The following is a 16,565-nucleotide window of genomic DNA, read 5'->3' on the forward strand; positions in this document are numbered from 1 at the left end:
GAAAAAAAGGAAAGATACGGTGGTTTGACGCACAAAGCCTGGAGTTCAGAAACTCTTCTAGCTGATGTAATGGCTACTAAGAAGGCAGTTTTCCAGGAAAGGTATTTTAAATCCACAGAAGCTGCAGGCTCAAAGGGGGGAGCGGTTAGGGTCTGCAGAACTAGAGATAAATCCCAAGGTGGTATAGCTTCCTTAACCGGAGGCCTCAAGAGAAATGCACCTTTGAGGAAGGTTTTGCAAATTTTCGCAGCCATGAGAGGTGTTGAGTCAAGACCCACATGGTAATGGGAAATAACTGCCATCTGTACCTTTACCGTGGAAGAGCTTGCTCCTTGCTGAAAAAGGTCTGTCAAGAAGTCCAGTACCGCCGAAAGTGGTGCAGAAAAGGGATCAAGGTTATTATGTTCTGCCCAAATAGAAAACCTCTTCCATTTGCTTCGATAAACCTTCCTAGTGGAAGGTTTATGGGCCGCCACTAAGATGGCTTTCACTGGTGACGAGATACCGGGAGTCCTTATCAGGGATGGAATTGGAGCAGCCAGGCTGTCAATTTCAGAGTGTGAAGGTTCGGAATTGGAAGCCCTTGAGGATGGGAGATGAGATCCGGGATCGGATCTAGAATCCAGGGAGGATTCACTCTGTGAGACCACACAAAGGGGAACCAAGGTTGACGAGGCCAGAACGGGGCAATGAGAATCATTTTGCTCCCCAAGCTGTTGGCTTTCTGCAAAAGTTTCTGCATTAGAGGCAGTGGAGGGTAAGCGTAAAGGAGACCGGGAGGCCAAGCATGCACCAGGGCGTCTCTCGGGGATTCCCCGAATGGAGGAAATAGAGCGAAGAAACTGTCGCATTTGGCGTTTGAGGGAGAAGCAAAAAGATCGCAACAGGGTTGCCCCCCATGCGGCAAAAATCTGCTTCGCTACTAGAGTGTTGAGAGACCATTTGTGAGGGGAAAGAATGGTGCGACTGAGCTTGTCCGCTAGGATGTTGGACCTTCCCGGAATGTGCGTTGCCACAAGAAAGCGATTGGTGGAGATTGCCCATTCCCAGACTCTCATGGCCTCTCGACAAAGGGGATAGGACCTGGTTCCCCCCTGTTTGTTGATGTACCAGACTACTGACATGCTGCCCGTCTGGATAGCAATAGTCCCTGCAGGGAGAAGGCTGTGTAGTGCTTGCAATGCTAATAGCACCGCCCTCATCTCCAGGACATTTATAAGCAGTGAGGTCTCTGAACTGTTCCACGTGCCTTGGACAATTTTTCCCGCTGAATGTCCCCCCAACCCGAGGTGAGAAGCGTCCGTGGTCACCGTGGCTAGGGGGAAAGCAGCACAGAAAGGTCTCCCTGTTAGGAGATCCGTTGACTGGAGCCACCAAAAAAGGGAGCTCCTGCATGCCTTGCTGATAGCTATCGGGCTGCTGAGAGGGAAGTAGAGCGGGGACCATTGGACCTGGAGGGTCCATTGAAGAATCCGCATGTGAAGTCGAGCATGAAGAAGAAGTGGAATGGCTGCCGCCATTGAACCTAGGGCCCTCAGGACCAAAGCTGCCGTCGGAGCAGGTCTTAAGATGGCCGCGACATGACACCTCAGGTTGGACAGTCGATCCGGGGTGAGGAATGCCCGCATTTTTCTTGTGTCCAATCTTCCTCCTATAAAGTCTATAAGCTGTGTGGGATCCAGTGAAGACTTCTCTTTCTTTATGGTGATGCCCAGCAGAGGGGCTATGTGAAGGAAACAGTCCCTGGCTGAGCACAGCAGATGCCTTGATGACACCGTGAGGAGACAGTTGTCCAGGTATGGAAACACCTGAATTCCCTGGAGTCTCAGGTGGGCCGCTACCACTGCTAGTACTTTGGTAAACACCCTGGGGGCAGAGGTGAGACCAAAGGGAAGGACCCTGAACTGGTAGTGACTGGCTCCCAGCCAGAAGCGAAGGAACCTCCTGGACAGTTTGTCCATGAGAATGTGGTAGTACGTGTCCTTTAGGTCTATGGAGCACATCCAGTCGTTCTCCCGCAAAAGGGGGAGGATAGATTGTAAGGTGACCATCCAGAATTTTTGCTTGGTTACAGACAGGCTCAGTTGTGACAGATCTAGAATCGGTCTTAAGTCCCCCGTCTTCTTTGGCACCAAGAAGAACCTGGAGTAAAACCCTGATCCTGTCTGGTCTCGGGGGACGCGCTGGATGGCTCTTTTTGTTAGCAGCTGCGCGATCTCGATAGCTGCTGCCTCCCTTTGATCGGGTGGTACATCGGGGAGGCTTCGGGATCTGGGAATTTTGTGAAAGGGGATTGAATAGCCTCTGGATATCACCCGAAGCACCCAACGGTCTGACGTGATTGACTCCCATGTTGTCAGGTGCTTCGAAAATCGCCCCCCCTGACCGCCTCCAGAGATGGGCGGCCGGGCAACCCTTCAGGGTTGCTGCGTGGGTCTGTCAGAGAAAGGTTCTCTGGACCCAAAGTTCCTAGGAGCCCCTTCTGCCTCTAGGACGGCGACCTCCCTGTCCTCCTCTGCCACGGAAGGACTGGTTGTCTGGAGCAGGTTGGGATTGCTGCGATTTCCGGAACCACATCTTCTTCTGTCCCTTTTGGTTCTTCGAGAAGGACCTCTGAGGAGCTGAGAAGCGGACTCCGACAGCAGACAGCATCTTCCCGTCCTTTTCACTCTGGACCAGCGTTTAGCCAACTGTTTTGCCAAAAAGGGCAGAACCATCGAAGGGGGCATTCGTGAAGGTCGCTTTGAAGGGCTCTGCGAAGTCACAGTGGCGGAGCCAGGCCTGACGCCTCATGATGAGGCCCGCTCCGCTAGCTCTAGCGGCTTCCTCAGTTGCGTGAGAAAGTAGCCGCATAGAAGTACTTGAAACCGCTCTGAGAGTGGCCATACGGGTGGAGTACACGTGTCTGTCCTCCGCCGACATGGACTCTGGGGGGGATGCAGCGTACTCTTTAATCAGGTCTCGTTGCATCCTTATGACATGTGCCATGTAGTTCAGCGCTCTCAAAGAGAAGGTTGCTGAACTAAAGACTCGCTTCCCAATGCGATCCATCGAGCGGGACTCTTTGCTCGGGGGATGCATAGAGGGAGACTCTCCTGAGCTAACTCCCTCTTTGTGGCTGCAGCCATCATCATGGCATCTACTGGGGGTCCCTTACTCCAATGAGTGCGGTCTGCAGGGGGACTAAGGATACGATCCGGGCGTTTCGGAACAGGCTCAACTGTGTCCGGGTCCTTCCACACTCTGGTGGCAATAAGGTCCACCAGAGGATCGGCAGGAGGGGACACCCAAGAGGTAGATGGGCCCGCCTCAAATGCCTCCAAGAACACAGACTCGTCTGAGGAGGCCTTGGGGGCAGACCACCCCCCCTGATCCTTAACATTTCCATGATGTCTCCAAATGAGACATCCTCTGGGGGTGATCTTGGGGAGCCCTCCCCTTCATCCAAGTCTGTGTCTTCAGTGATGGACTCAGGGGAGTCCACGTGCCTCCTCTTACACTTGCGAGGCACTTCCTCGGGGGGACTGTCCGAGGAGTCCTCGCCAGCACCCAGATGTTCCAAGGGAACTACTTGGGACATCGAGGCGGGCTGTCCCTGGGACCGGCTGACGGGAGCCTGGCCCAGCTGCGAGGGAGTGCGGGGTGGAGCCGCGGCAGGGACCGGGGGTCCGGAGGTCCTCAACAGCGCCCTTTCCACCACGTCGAAGGCCGAGGGGGAGCCGACCTCTCTAAGCCCAGAGAGCTGACCCCCACTCGGATCCGACGCATGGATCAGAGCTGGTGCCGAGACTGTCGGATCCGAGAGACTGGTGCGCTCCGACCTAGACGGAGAGGAAGACACACCAGCTCCCTCGGATCAGAGGCTCGGCCCCCGGCTCCGAGAGGTCGGGTCCGAAGTACCCGAAGCACTCAAGGGATGGATCGGATCAGAGGTGCGCCGACCAATCGGATCCAAACCACCCGCGAATCCAACTCTGCCCGGCTCAGACAGCTCTGAACCCGGGAGTCGGGTCGGAGAAGGAGCTATAGGGACAAAACATGGGGTCGAGGCCCCTCCCGGATGGGGGGGGGGGCCAGGAGCACTCCCATCTGCATCTGGGCCTGGATGAAACGCATCATCCGGTCCATATCCGCTTCAGACACAGAAGGTGGACCTCGATGAGGCCACCGAGGCGGACCTAGAATGCCGCCTCGGTGACCTCGAAGCAGGACCAGTCTCCATCTCCTCGAGTCCAGGAGAGAACCGGGGAGAATGGAGATGAGAATGAGGAGAGCTAGAAGCCACAGGAGAGGCCCTCTTAGACGGAGGGGCCGAGACAGAGGTTTCGGCCCGTCGTTTGTGGTGCCTCTCCTTGTGTCTTTCTTTTTCTCTCCTGGTCTCCCTATCCTCCGGCTTCTTGGTGGGAGGTTGAGTCCCTGCCGGGGAAAGGGAGACCGCAGCACCCACGGGGGGCTGCTGACTAGCAGGGGCAGAGGCCGAAGCCGATTCTGGAGGGATAAGTCCCACCAGAACCAACTTCGACCTCCGCTCTCTTAAAGCCCGGGGGTTGAACCCTGCACATATGGTACAACCAGATGACAGGTGTTCAACATCCAGACGTTTAACGCACCGAGTGTGGCCATCAGCTGGAGAAAGCTTGTGGCCACACTCAGTACATTTTGAAAATATCGCCTTAGGTGCCTCTGCCATGACTACACCCTAACAGGCCTACACTAACACACACACAGAGTCAAAAGTACGCAAAACCCGAGATAAATTAAACTAAAGGGAGGAGAAAAGCCTAAACACACACTCTTAACTAAAATTTTTTAAAAGAAAATAAATTTTTCTGTCAGAATACTCAATTGAAATAATTGCTACTAGGAGCTCGTGAAATCCGTTGGCTACTCGAACGCGGCAAACGAAAATCTGAGGTCAGTCAGGGCTTAGCAAGGGGTTATGGGTAGAGGGAGGAGCTAGGAGCTTGGATCCTAAAGCTTTTGAACTGCCGACTCGGATCCGATGTCGGATCCGATACCCACAGGTTGCAGACAAATGAAGTCTGCCTACTTCAGATCAAAGGTTTATTATAAACGAGGTAAGCGCTTTCGCTAAGGAGCTTCTTCAGACCTATCATTACACAAGTAAAATCAGAGGGTATATATATCATTCATTATACATCAATTAACAAATCATGAATCAGGACATACCCTTAAAGACATACAGACAGAGTATAACACAAAAGACATATAAATGAAACTCAAGCATCTAAACAATATATGCACACATATAAATAAATCACTAGACATAAAAATACCTCAGAGAAAATATATATACATATATATATATATATATATATATATATATATATATATATATATGTATAGTTTCATAGTTTCATAGTATAGTACTAGGCTATCTGCCCTGGGGCATTTATAGGCCTAGCCATAGTGATGTGGCTTTTGCCACCCCATGAAATGGTAAAAAAATGTACAGATAAAATCTAGAATACTGTGCCACTGTCTAGTAGTGACACAGTGAAGGTCCCCCCTTATATAATAGAATTAGTTTACTGTGCCTCTGTCTAGCAGTGACACAGATGTGACCCCTGGGGTAAACTTACGATCTCCCATCCACTCATCAAGATTTCTCTTGAAGAGATTCAGTGAGGGGCTCTGCCTAATATGAACTGGGATCCTGTTCCAAAGCATGGGAAGCCTCTGGGTTATAAATCTATCCCTCCAGCATGTCCTATTCATACTTGTGCCGAGGTTTAAGTCTTTAGCTCTCGTGGTCCTGATGGATTTGGATTTTTTGAGGTGCAGCATGTCCATCAGATCCTGATTGGACATGGCCTTGTATGTCAGGCAGAGATCACCCCTGAGCAGGCGGTATGCTACTGAATAGAGATGAAGTTTCTTTAGTCTGGCAGAATAAGACATATGTTGGAGAACCTTGATCCTTCTGGTGAGGTACTTTTGTGGTCTCTCCAGCTGTTGCAAGTGCCGGGTGAGGTACATACCAAATGGGGCATTGTATGTACTCAATCATGGGTCTGATGAGGGAGGAATATAGGGGTACAAGGACATCCTTGGATCTGGATGTGAAACCCTTCATGATGAGGTGTGCAAGGTAGAATGTTTTTCTAACCACTTTGGCAACGTGGGTGTCAAATGAGAGGTCGCTGTCTACTTGGGTCCCTAGGTCTCTGATTACTTTTTCCGTACTCACTGGGTTGCTGTCTATGTGATAATTTGTGGTTATTTTGTTTTTTCCAAAAGGGATAACTATACATTTTTTGGCATTTAGTTTAAGGCCGTGACTACGGCACCAGTTGTCCGTTTCAGTGAGGCCTTTTTGTAGGATGTGTGTATCTGCTAGTGTATCGACTATGGCACCTAGTTTGCAGTCATCTGCGAACTTTGTCAGCCACAGCCCTCCCATGTTTGCTTTAACATCTGAGAAATAAATGCCGAACAAGAGGGGTCCCAGGACAGATCCCTGTGGGACACCACTTGTGACTGGCTTTGAGTCCGACATTGCTCCAGTGATTTTAACTTTATGGGTTCTGTCCTTTAGCCAGTTTGCAACCCATCTAGTGACATAAGGGTTTACTTTTAAGCTGTTTAGCTTATCTATGATGCCTGAGTGGGGTATTGTGTCGAAGGCCTTAGCCAAGTCCAGGTATGCTGTATGGACTGCTTTGCCCTCATCAATGCCTCTAGTGACTGTTTCGAAAAAGTCAACCAGGCTTAAAAGGCAGGATCTGACCTTTACAAAGCCGAACTGGGTGGGGTCAAGTGTCTGTAGGTCCCCCATGTCTCTGTTTATGAGTTCCATAATGATTCTTTCCATAGCTTTGCAGACCAGGCTAGTTAAGCTTACGGGGCGGTAGTTTCCAGGATCTGTAGAGGCACCCCCCTTGTGGAGTGGGACCACTGTTGCTGTACGCCAGTGTTCAGGTACATATCCTGAAGTAAGGCTAAGGTTAAATAGCATTTTTATGTGTGGGTTTAGCTCCTCTTGGAGTTCACGTAACACACACCCTGGGATACCGTCAGGTCCCATTGATGCTGTGTTTTTTGCTTTGTTTAGGGCGGTTCTCACTTGGACATCTGAGATGACAGGGAGATTACATTCAGCTGGGATAAGTATTTCTTCTTTTGGGGGTGAAGGAGGTGAGAAATTTGCACTGAACCTATCAGCCAGAATGTTAGCAATATCTGTGGGTTCAGTGTATTTTTTGTTGTTGTGAACCAACTCTGAGCATATCTGAGGGTTTCCGCCCAGGTTTCTAACATAGCTGAAGAAGGCTTTGTGGTTATCTTTAGTGTCCTTAGGGATTTTTCTCTCAAAGTTTGCCTTGGATGTTTTTATGAGAGAACGTAGTTTTCTGCTACTGTTGATCAGAGATGTCTTCCCTTCATGGGATTTCACTCTGATGTGCAGTAGCTTCCTTCTTTTGTTATACAATTTGTTTATGGCTGAGGTCCACCAAACAGGATGCTTACATTTGGTGGAGAGGGACTTGGATTTGTTTGGGATTGCATGATCCATGCATTCCTGGAGATGTCCATAGAAAGCATTTGTGAATGATTCGGCATTGTGGGATGTGGTATCCACTGACACAGTGGGCTTAAAGGATACCATCTCAGTCTTAAGAAGAGTGAAGTCTGCTTTTGAGAAGTTTTTCACTGTGGTCTTTTGTGCTGGGGGTGGAGGTGGGATATGTATATCCAGGGTGATTAGTTTGTGGTCAGATCTCACTAGTGAGGGGTATACTTCTGGTGTGGAGCATTTTGTCCCCATGTTTGTGATGATCAGGTCTAGTATATTATCTCCCCTAGTGGGAGAGGTGACTAGTTGTTCCAGTGCATTTGAATTTATGAATTCCAGGAACCTTTGGCTAGGGTATTAGGGCTAGAATAATGTACCCAAATCTATGTTTGGGTAGTTGAAGTCTCCCAGTATGATGGTATTTTGTGATACATTCATATCCTCCAATGTCTTCAGGAAGGCTGAGTGGGGTTCTTGAGATTGGGAGGGTGGTCTGTAACATGCTACCAGTTGTATAGCAGTTTTGCCTGGTCTCTGATGCTTCATGTGTTGCTACTAACCTGGAGGTGTGGGTGTCCTTTATGAATATGGACACTCCCCCTCCCTTTGTGGTTCGGCCCGGGTTTTGGGGCCGAAAAGCATGATACGAGGTATAGCCTGGTAGTGCTGGGGTGTCCTCAGGAGCCTTGAACCAGGTTTCAGTTACTGCACGGACGTCGATGTTCTCCATGCTGAGGAGTGTATCAAGTGCCTGCATCTTGAGATTTAGACTTCTGGCGTTGAGCAGCATTACCCTTAGTTTTTTTCCATTTTTGTTTTCTAAGGAGGTGGGTTTGTCTTTTGAGCCTTGCCTAAAAAAGGCACTATGGGGGTGGCAAGAGCCTTAGCCAATATCCGGAATCCCAGTGGTGACAGGTGTAAGCCATCCCTTGCGAAGCAGCGTGGCTTGTCCAACATATCATCCCAGGCAGACAGACATTGGATCCCCTTAGAATGACACCAGTACTTGAGCCAATTGTTAAAGCTGATCATCTTGTCTTTGTATTGTGGTATCATTCTTGGTGAGGGCAAGATGCTGCTCAGGGTCAGGGTCATACCAGCCTGGGCTACATAATCGGAGAGCTCCTCTATGTCTCTTTTCATGTAGTCCAGGGAGGTGCGTCTCAGGTCATTCACACCAGCATGGACAATGACGGAGTCATATTTGTACTTGCTTTGGAGTGACCTGAGTGCGTGTGTTATGTGGCAGATCCCAGCTCCCGATAGACAGCTCACAGTCACCTTCTCCTTGTTCAGCCTGGTCAGTGGGACATCAGTGTGTCTGACTATGGAGTCACCTATTACTAGTGTATCAGGCAAGGTGTTTGGCCTTAAGGGCTGCGATTGGTTGACACACTGATTTATTGAAGTATGTGTTGCATGTGTTTTGTTTTGAGGTGGTGGATTTTTGGATGTCTGCTTTGGGAGCCTCTGTTGTTTTGGTAGGTTTTTTATTAGAGCCTCCGAGTATGTCTTTGTGTTTTTATGTGTTTGGTTTGCAGTTGTGGTAGGTCTATGTGGGACTGGGATTGTTGTGTGTGTGATTGCCATCTCCTCCTGTCTGGTCATGCCAGCCCTGAGTTGAGAGTTCAGCCTCTAGTTTGGCTATATAGTTGCATCTCTCACATGTAATTGTGTTTGTTGGGAGGAGGAGAGGGTTGTCTGTGTACATGAGACAATTGTAGCATTGTCTCAAGATGCCCAGATTGACCAGCTGAACTGGAGAGGACGCCAGTAATCTACCACTCGTTCACAGGGGTGGTAAGTAGATGTGCTTTACTTAGTACGAGAGTGCTTACTTAGTAGAGAAGTATTGAGAACAAGTGCTAGGCTTATAATACAGGGAGTATTCTGGTTATACTAAGAGTAGAGCTTCCTTAAGGGAAAATTTGAAGAGCACACTTGGCGGAGTCAGAAAAAGTTTAACCTTGTTTAACTGGCGCTGCGCTATGCGCACGACCACACAAAGCCATGCAAACGCAGATTTTAAACAATGAACTACAAAAGAGCTAGGAATGGTCCCAAACAACCAATTACTACAGCTTCTTGTGCTGAGGTCACTTCCCCCAAGGACAGGTAGGCTGCTCAAGGCTCCCCACTCCCACTGGTGAGCAAAGAAACTTCCTTCTATCCAAGTAAGGTAATGGACAACACAGGAACTACACCACAGCCCAGAATACAGCTATGCCTGTAAACTGGTCTAAGCTAGTCGAGGAAGGCGGGAAAACAAGGATTATTTTTTTTTTGTTTTTTTGGTAGAAACACACAGAAAATGCTGAGACAGTGATAAATTAGTTACACAAGCTAGCACACTTTAGTGGGCAGCCTCCACAGTTAAATTAAAACAAACAAACAAGCAAACTTTCGATCAAATTCGACTAAATGTAACTAAGTGCAGATTTTAAAATAAATGCAGCAATCAGTTAAAAAACAGTTCAGGCTAGTTCAAAGTAAGCTACAGAAGCTATTTCCAGTGAAAAAAAAGCAAAGATACTTAAAATCCAGAAGGTAGTCGCTTTTTCGAGTTCCTTGCTGCTAGGACCACTCTGTAAACCCACGTGGAGCTTGTCTGAGCAGTATAGCCAGAAAAAGACGCCCAGAGGCGGATTTTAAACAGGGAACTACAAAAGAGCTAGGAATGGTCCCAAACAACCAATTACTACAGCTTCTTGTGCTGAGGTCACTTCCCCCAAGGACAGGTAGGCTGCTCAAGGCTCCCCACTCCCACTGGTGAGCAAAGAAACTTCCTTCTATCCAAGTAAGGTAATGGACAACACAGGAACTACACCACAGCCCAGAATACAGCAATGCCTGTAAACTGGTCTAAGCTAGTCGAGGAAGGTGGGAAAACAAGGATTATTTTATTTTTTTGTTTTGGTAGAAACACACATTATATATTTAAAAATAGTAATAAAAAAAAAATATATATATATATATATATATATATATATATATATATATATATGCCCATATAAAACACATGAACAAATTATCTACATAATCTCCTTCTTTTTAAAACTGGTTTTATTGATGCTCGTTCATTTAGGCCCCTGCCCCTATCAGCCTTTAAGATAATGATCCAACACGTTTCTCTGTATTCTGTGTATGTTCTAATATCTCCCTCTTTAATATTGGTACAAATAGATTCAATGACTCTAAACCTAAAGGTATGTTCTACACCTAGGTCACTGACATGTTTAGAGAGTGCATTGTTGGGTGACGACTTCTTTATATTGTAAAGGTGTTCTCTCATTCGATCACGTAAAACTCTGTTGGTCTTGCCAACATAAAATGCACCACAGAGCTCACATGTAGCAAGGTATACCACATTCGATGACATACAGTTATGGTGACCTCTGAACCTAAAGGACTTAAACGTGTCGGGGTGAGGGAATTCTCTGAGTACTAATATAACCACAAAAATTACAAGAACCACAGGGTCTAGTAAAACCAAACTCAACAGATGTCCTACTATCATTCTTATGGCATAACAGTCTCTTCAAATTTTTACGGTTCTTATATCTAAACATAGGAGCTTGACCAACAATATCCCCTATATCACTATCGACCAAAAGAATTGGCCAATGTTGTTTAAAAAGCTTAGTTATATATCCAGTATCATTTGAGAAATATAATGGAATTTTAGTTAACCTGGCTCCATTGTCAGTCATTGGAGTGACAATTCTGTCATTCTGACCAAAGTATGGTTTAGCTCTATTCTCTCTCAAGGAAGTAAGGTCATCCCATTGTCTATGTAATTCTGCATGCGAATACCCCCTTTCTATCAAATCTTCACTAATCTTGGTAAGTTCTGAAAGAAAACCAACTTCTGAAGAATTCACCCTTGATGCTCTTTCCTTGCCCCTTGACTAGATTCTTAAAGATATATCCCGGGTGCATGCTTGTCCTAAATAGAAATGCATTTTGATGCCATGTTTTACGGAAAACACCAGTATTAATAATATCTGAATCTAACCTCTGAACATATACATCTAGAAAATCAATGAAATCAAATGAAAAATGTATATGTGAATTTCAAACAATTAATCAAATTATTCACATGTTCAAAAAATTCACCAAAGGCTGACTCGGAACCACGTCACAAAATAAACAAGTCATCAACAAAACGTCTGTAAAATAAAACATGCTCCTTAAACTGACTTTGTGGGAACAGAATGTTATATTCCCATTGTGCTAGAAACATATTGGCGTAGCTATTGGCACAAGAAGTGCCCATAGCTACGCCATGTCTCTGTAAAAATATACCTTTCCCAAAAATAAAAACATTATTATTAAGGACCGTCTCCAAAAGAAAGCAAATTAAATCTATCTGTACGTCTGTATACTCACTATGCACATTTAGATATTCTTTGACAAACTGCATACCAAGATCATTAGGTATTATGGTCAATAATGATTGAATATCCATAGTGACAAAAGCTACATCATGTAAATTGGTTATACCCCCCACACAATCATAAAGGTCCATCAAAAATTGTTTCGAGTCCTTCAGGACAACAGAATTCAAACTAATGACGGGGCGTAAGTATTTTTCTACATATAGAGATAGAGGTTCGGTCATCCAACCAGCACCCGCTACTATGGGCCTCATAGGTGGCCTGGAAAGATCCTTATGGATCTTGGGTAGACCTTGAATAATAGGAATCAATGGGTTATCTACACTTAAAATGCAAACATATCATTGGAAATGAGACCAACCCTATTCATATCCACTAAATTATTCTTAACTCTGTATATAATTTCATGTACCTCAAAAACAGATATCTTCTTATAAAATGTAGAATCTTCCAACATCTTACTCATACTCGATTCATATGCCTCACTATCCATCAGCACAATCTTACCCCCCTTGTCTGCAGGTCGAATAGTTAACAGATCATTCTTTTGCAGGAAGGATAAAGCCTCCCTCGCTTTAAACGTTAAATTACATTTCAATGATCTCATAAAATTAGATGTTCTCCCTTCAAAGAACAGAAAAATCTCATCTTCTGTAAGCTTACAATAAGCTTCGACTAGGGGGTGATTTATAGGTGTATAACAACTTAATTTCTTTAGACATAGTCCTATATCCTCTCCACTTAAAACCCCATTAGTTCGATCACCAAAGGTAAGACATAACATAACGTCTCTACAAAAAACTTTCAAATCTAATATAGTATCTTCTAACTTGCTCGGACACGTAGGTATAAAGCTCAATCCTTTTTGTAGAACATTAGTTTCATCAGATGTCAAACTATATCCAGAAATACATCAAAAGACAATACAATAATAAACAATGTTAATATCTGATCACTATCGAATTTGCTTACCTATAAATTTGAAGACATAGCTGGTGCAAACTGCTGCATGATTTAGCAAGGAAAGCCATGCACTCCTGTGGATAAAACAGGAAATATTACACACGGAGACACACAAATAAAAGTATATAACAGATTCTTACAATACTACTTTCTCTGCGAAGAAGTCTCCACAACGAGTCTTGCGTCTAGGCTATCCCCTTCGTGAATCAGCATTTGACATCTCTTTCCAGAACTTCCACACTTGAACATGAATAAGTGCCCAATATAATGCACGCTTTGATGCTGCACACGTGCCCAATATAATGCATGCTTTGATACTGCACACGTGCCCAACATAATGCATGCTTTGATACTGCATTTGTGCCCAATATAATGTAAGCTTTGATGCTGCATGTGGACTACAGCTATTCCCATCCCCAGTATTAGTGGTTTGCTTCTTGCCACTAGCGTGCATTCTTTTAAAACTTGGCATGTTCATTGAATGTACATTTGTCGAAATCAGAAGGCTCCAAAGCCGAAATCAAACCACTCACCAACAGGGGGACAGAGGGGAAGGACTATTACTCTCCCATCATGCAGTCTCTTCTTCAAAGATAATTAAGAACGTTGCTGTTATAACTAACACTGACAGTCTTCCTACCAAGGTCCTATGGTTGAGCTAATTCGAAGCAGTTTAAATCACCCAGATGGAAAAAGCCACAAAATTTCTCCAGGACCAGACAGCCAAAAATTGAACACCACCAAACCAAAAGGGCACTACTCCAAAGATACAACAGGACAGGATGCTTGGAAAGAGTTCTGGACAGACCTCTAGGTTGTCCTGATAAAGCATACCAAAGGAAGATTCTTAACAGAAGTTGATTTGACAGATCATTAGACACGTGAACAAAGTACCCATTGGCTCAAAAGGACCGATTCTTCTCCCAGGAAAATGGGAGATAGCAAGCCCCGCATTCTACCAACACTTGAGCACAAATTACCAGGTGATGCCAGCACCCATAACTTCTGTAAAGAGATCCCCCCCAAAACAGCAGCACACTTTAGCAACCTCTCCTTCCAACTGATTTCCATTTCCTCCAGGAAGACGGTAATGTGTGCTTGCACTGAATGGTGCTCAGCATCATCTCTGAGATACATTTCCAGAGAATGTTCCCTTTCTTCACTGCTGGGGGGGGGGGGGGTCTCCCACGTGCAAACAGGCTTGCCCCCTGCAAAAAAGCTTTTAGGTCCTGTTCACCAAATTTTTTTCAGTGTTTTGTCTGCTGGACTTAAAGCGTTTGAGAAATACTCATGAATCTGGAAGAGATGAAGGATTTGAGCAGGGACTGAAATAACTTACCAAAAAAAGTGAGAAAGAGAAAAGGGCTCCCATGCAGAGACATTAAACTACGTCTGGTACACACAAACTACTGCTGAGTGAAACTACCCTTTAATGAACTCCAGTACAACAAAGTCAGGCAACTACACATTTGTCAAGCACATTTGTTGAATCAGAAGTTCAAGGCTGTACAGGACAGGATTTCAAAGAGGCAAGGGAGAGCCAGTACAAAGCAGGCCACCAGACTGCCTGTGCAGAACTCCTATTCTGTCCCTACCCCACATGGGACAAGCTAGGGAAAAAAACAGAAATGCCTACCCTACCCTTGAGAGGGGACAATGCACAGCAATGGGCATCCAGGTCTCCACAGCCATCACACTGAAAAGGTGAAGGGTACTGCTTTTCTTCCCAGAGAATCGTTACCACTTGAACTACACTTTACCTTAGCAGGAAGGTCTTCTGTAGCTCCAATGTCCCTATTCCAGACCCCAGCAGCAATGACATCACCAAACTAGGACTACAGTTACTAAGGAAAGCGAGGATCATGCGTACCCTTACCCCTGTTATAAGAATGAAGCAATCAAGCCCAGGCCCTGGGGGGCTCAAAAGCTGATAAACGTAGTGCAATCCACACCTTAGCCTGCTCGAATACAGGTAAGGCTTCCTGAGTCGCTAAAGAAGAGTGGAGCACCTGCTGGGATGGGTCTTCCTTCCAAGAAGAGTCACAACTCCTCCCCCACAGGAAGGGGATATGGCCAAGCTTCAAACCCATCAGAAGAAGCCACCCAAGTGATTAACTCAGAGATTCAACATGGAACCTCCTCCTCTGAGTAGCTACCTCTCTATTCAAAGGAAAGAGGGGGGGCAGCCTGGAAGGGCTATTGAACAGCTCCAATTCATCCAGATGAGAAATGCTGCCAAGTCCTCCCCTCCCATCAGACATTCCCAGAAACAGAAACATATGAGCAAAGATGGGCTGACAGAAACCCTGAAATAGGCTCTTCTCCTAATAAAGCAGAGGGAGCATTGAACTAGTATTTCTCCCCAAAGGCAGGGAGAACAGAGACCAAGAGTAAGACCAGCAGCCCTCCCTGAACAGGCAAAGTGCACCATCAAGCAGTCCATCCCTACTAGATGCCACACCAAGAAACCAAGGGGTGGGACCAGCTCTGAGAGAAAGTTCTCCCTCTTACTTAGCAGAACCCTTCTATATCTATCGCTTCTTCATGACAGACACCATAGGGTCTATATGAGAGGAGGTCAGATAAAACAACCGCAACTCCTCAATCCATGAGCCTAACTAGGACAGAAGCACCCCAGCATGGAGCCATTAGTCAACAAGCACACCTAATGGCAACTGGGCCAAAGTCTGAGCACCAAAAGAAGCATAAAAAATGACGGTCAATGGCAAAAACCCACTAGGGTCACAATGGGCACCTCCCATTTCAAGGTTTTGCAAGCCTAAGCTCCTCCCCCTACACAGAAGGGGGCACATAAGTGGTTTAGTTCCTTCAAATCCCAAGTTGTAGCATGGGCTCAAAACACTTTAGTGTTGTGGCCATGCTGCAGTGAGAACAGGAAGAGGGACAGCACACCTGAAGACCTGGGGGAATAACCCACCATCCAATATTTAGAAAGTAAATTCACCTCCATGAGCAGGACACAAGGACTTCCAAAAGCCCAAAGATCAGAAGCAGTGCTGGGAAACAGCAGGAGAAGAACGGTTAAGACTCCAACCCCCCCCCCCTCCCCGGAAACGCACAGTGGCCTCCCCTACCCCCTGAGCAGTAAAGCCTGGGTCTCCTCTCTGGCTCCCCAACAGGCCCCCAAGGAGGAGTGGTATGTAATATAACAAGGATGCAATGACGCAACACACCCACTGTACAAATCCAAGAAGCAACTCTCCTCAAATATCAGACAGCACCCCTCCCCTCATTAAGGGCAGGATGCTCCACAGAAAATCTAAAACAGACCTATGACCAAAGGAGAATGACAACAGGGAAATGTTTTGCCCTGTGTTTAGCGCACATGTGAGGTCTCTTCTTCCTCCTAGATGAGCTGCAATTCAATCAAAGGACATTTAGTCCCCTCCCTCAAGAAGTCAAAGAGACACCTAACAACCAAGAAGGAATTAAACCAGAGCTAATGGTCCTGCCTGAAGAGATCAATCCTGCTAAATGGAAAATCCAGCCACAAAGACTGCACAAGGTCATTTCCCCAAGGGAGAGAAGGCAAGAAGGCTGAATGATGCAGGCACAACATCATGTTCACCATTCTACATACAACATCCAATGCAGAATATAAGCAAACAAAAAGATACAGCTGCCCCATTATGGCAACTTCCCAGACT

General features: G+C 46.2%; 1 protein-coding gene across 1 annotated transcript in view; it reads right to left on the reverse strand.

Annotated features, from left to right (window-relative positions):
* The window catches only part of CCHR10.PART0H1orf112 (chromosome chr10.part0 C1orf112 homolog), a 2,885,111-nt gene that overhangs the window by 2,058,828 nt on the left and 809,718 nt on the right, over positions 1-16,565 (reverse strand). The window contains exon 11 of the mRNA XM_044086752.1: positions 12,907-12,971. Coding sequence (XP_043942687.1) covers positions 12,907-12,971 — 65 coding nt within the window. The remainder of the gene's footprint in view (positions 1-12,906; positions 12,972-16,565) is intronic.

This window comes from Protopterus annectens, chromosome 10.part0, assembly GCF_019279795.1.
Source record: "Protopterus annectens isolate FY-2018-M chromosome 10.part0, PAN1.0, whole genome shotgun sequence".
In the NCBI taxonomy this organism is placed as follows: Eukaryota; Metazoa; Chordata; order Ceratodontiformes; family Protopteridae; genus Protopterus; species Protopterus annectens.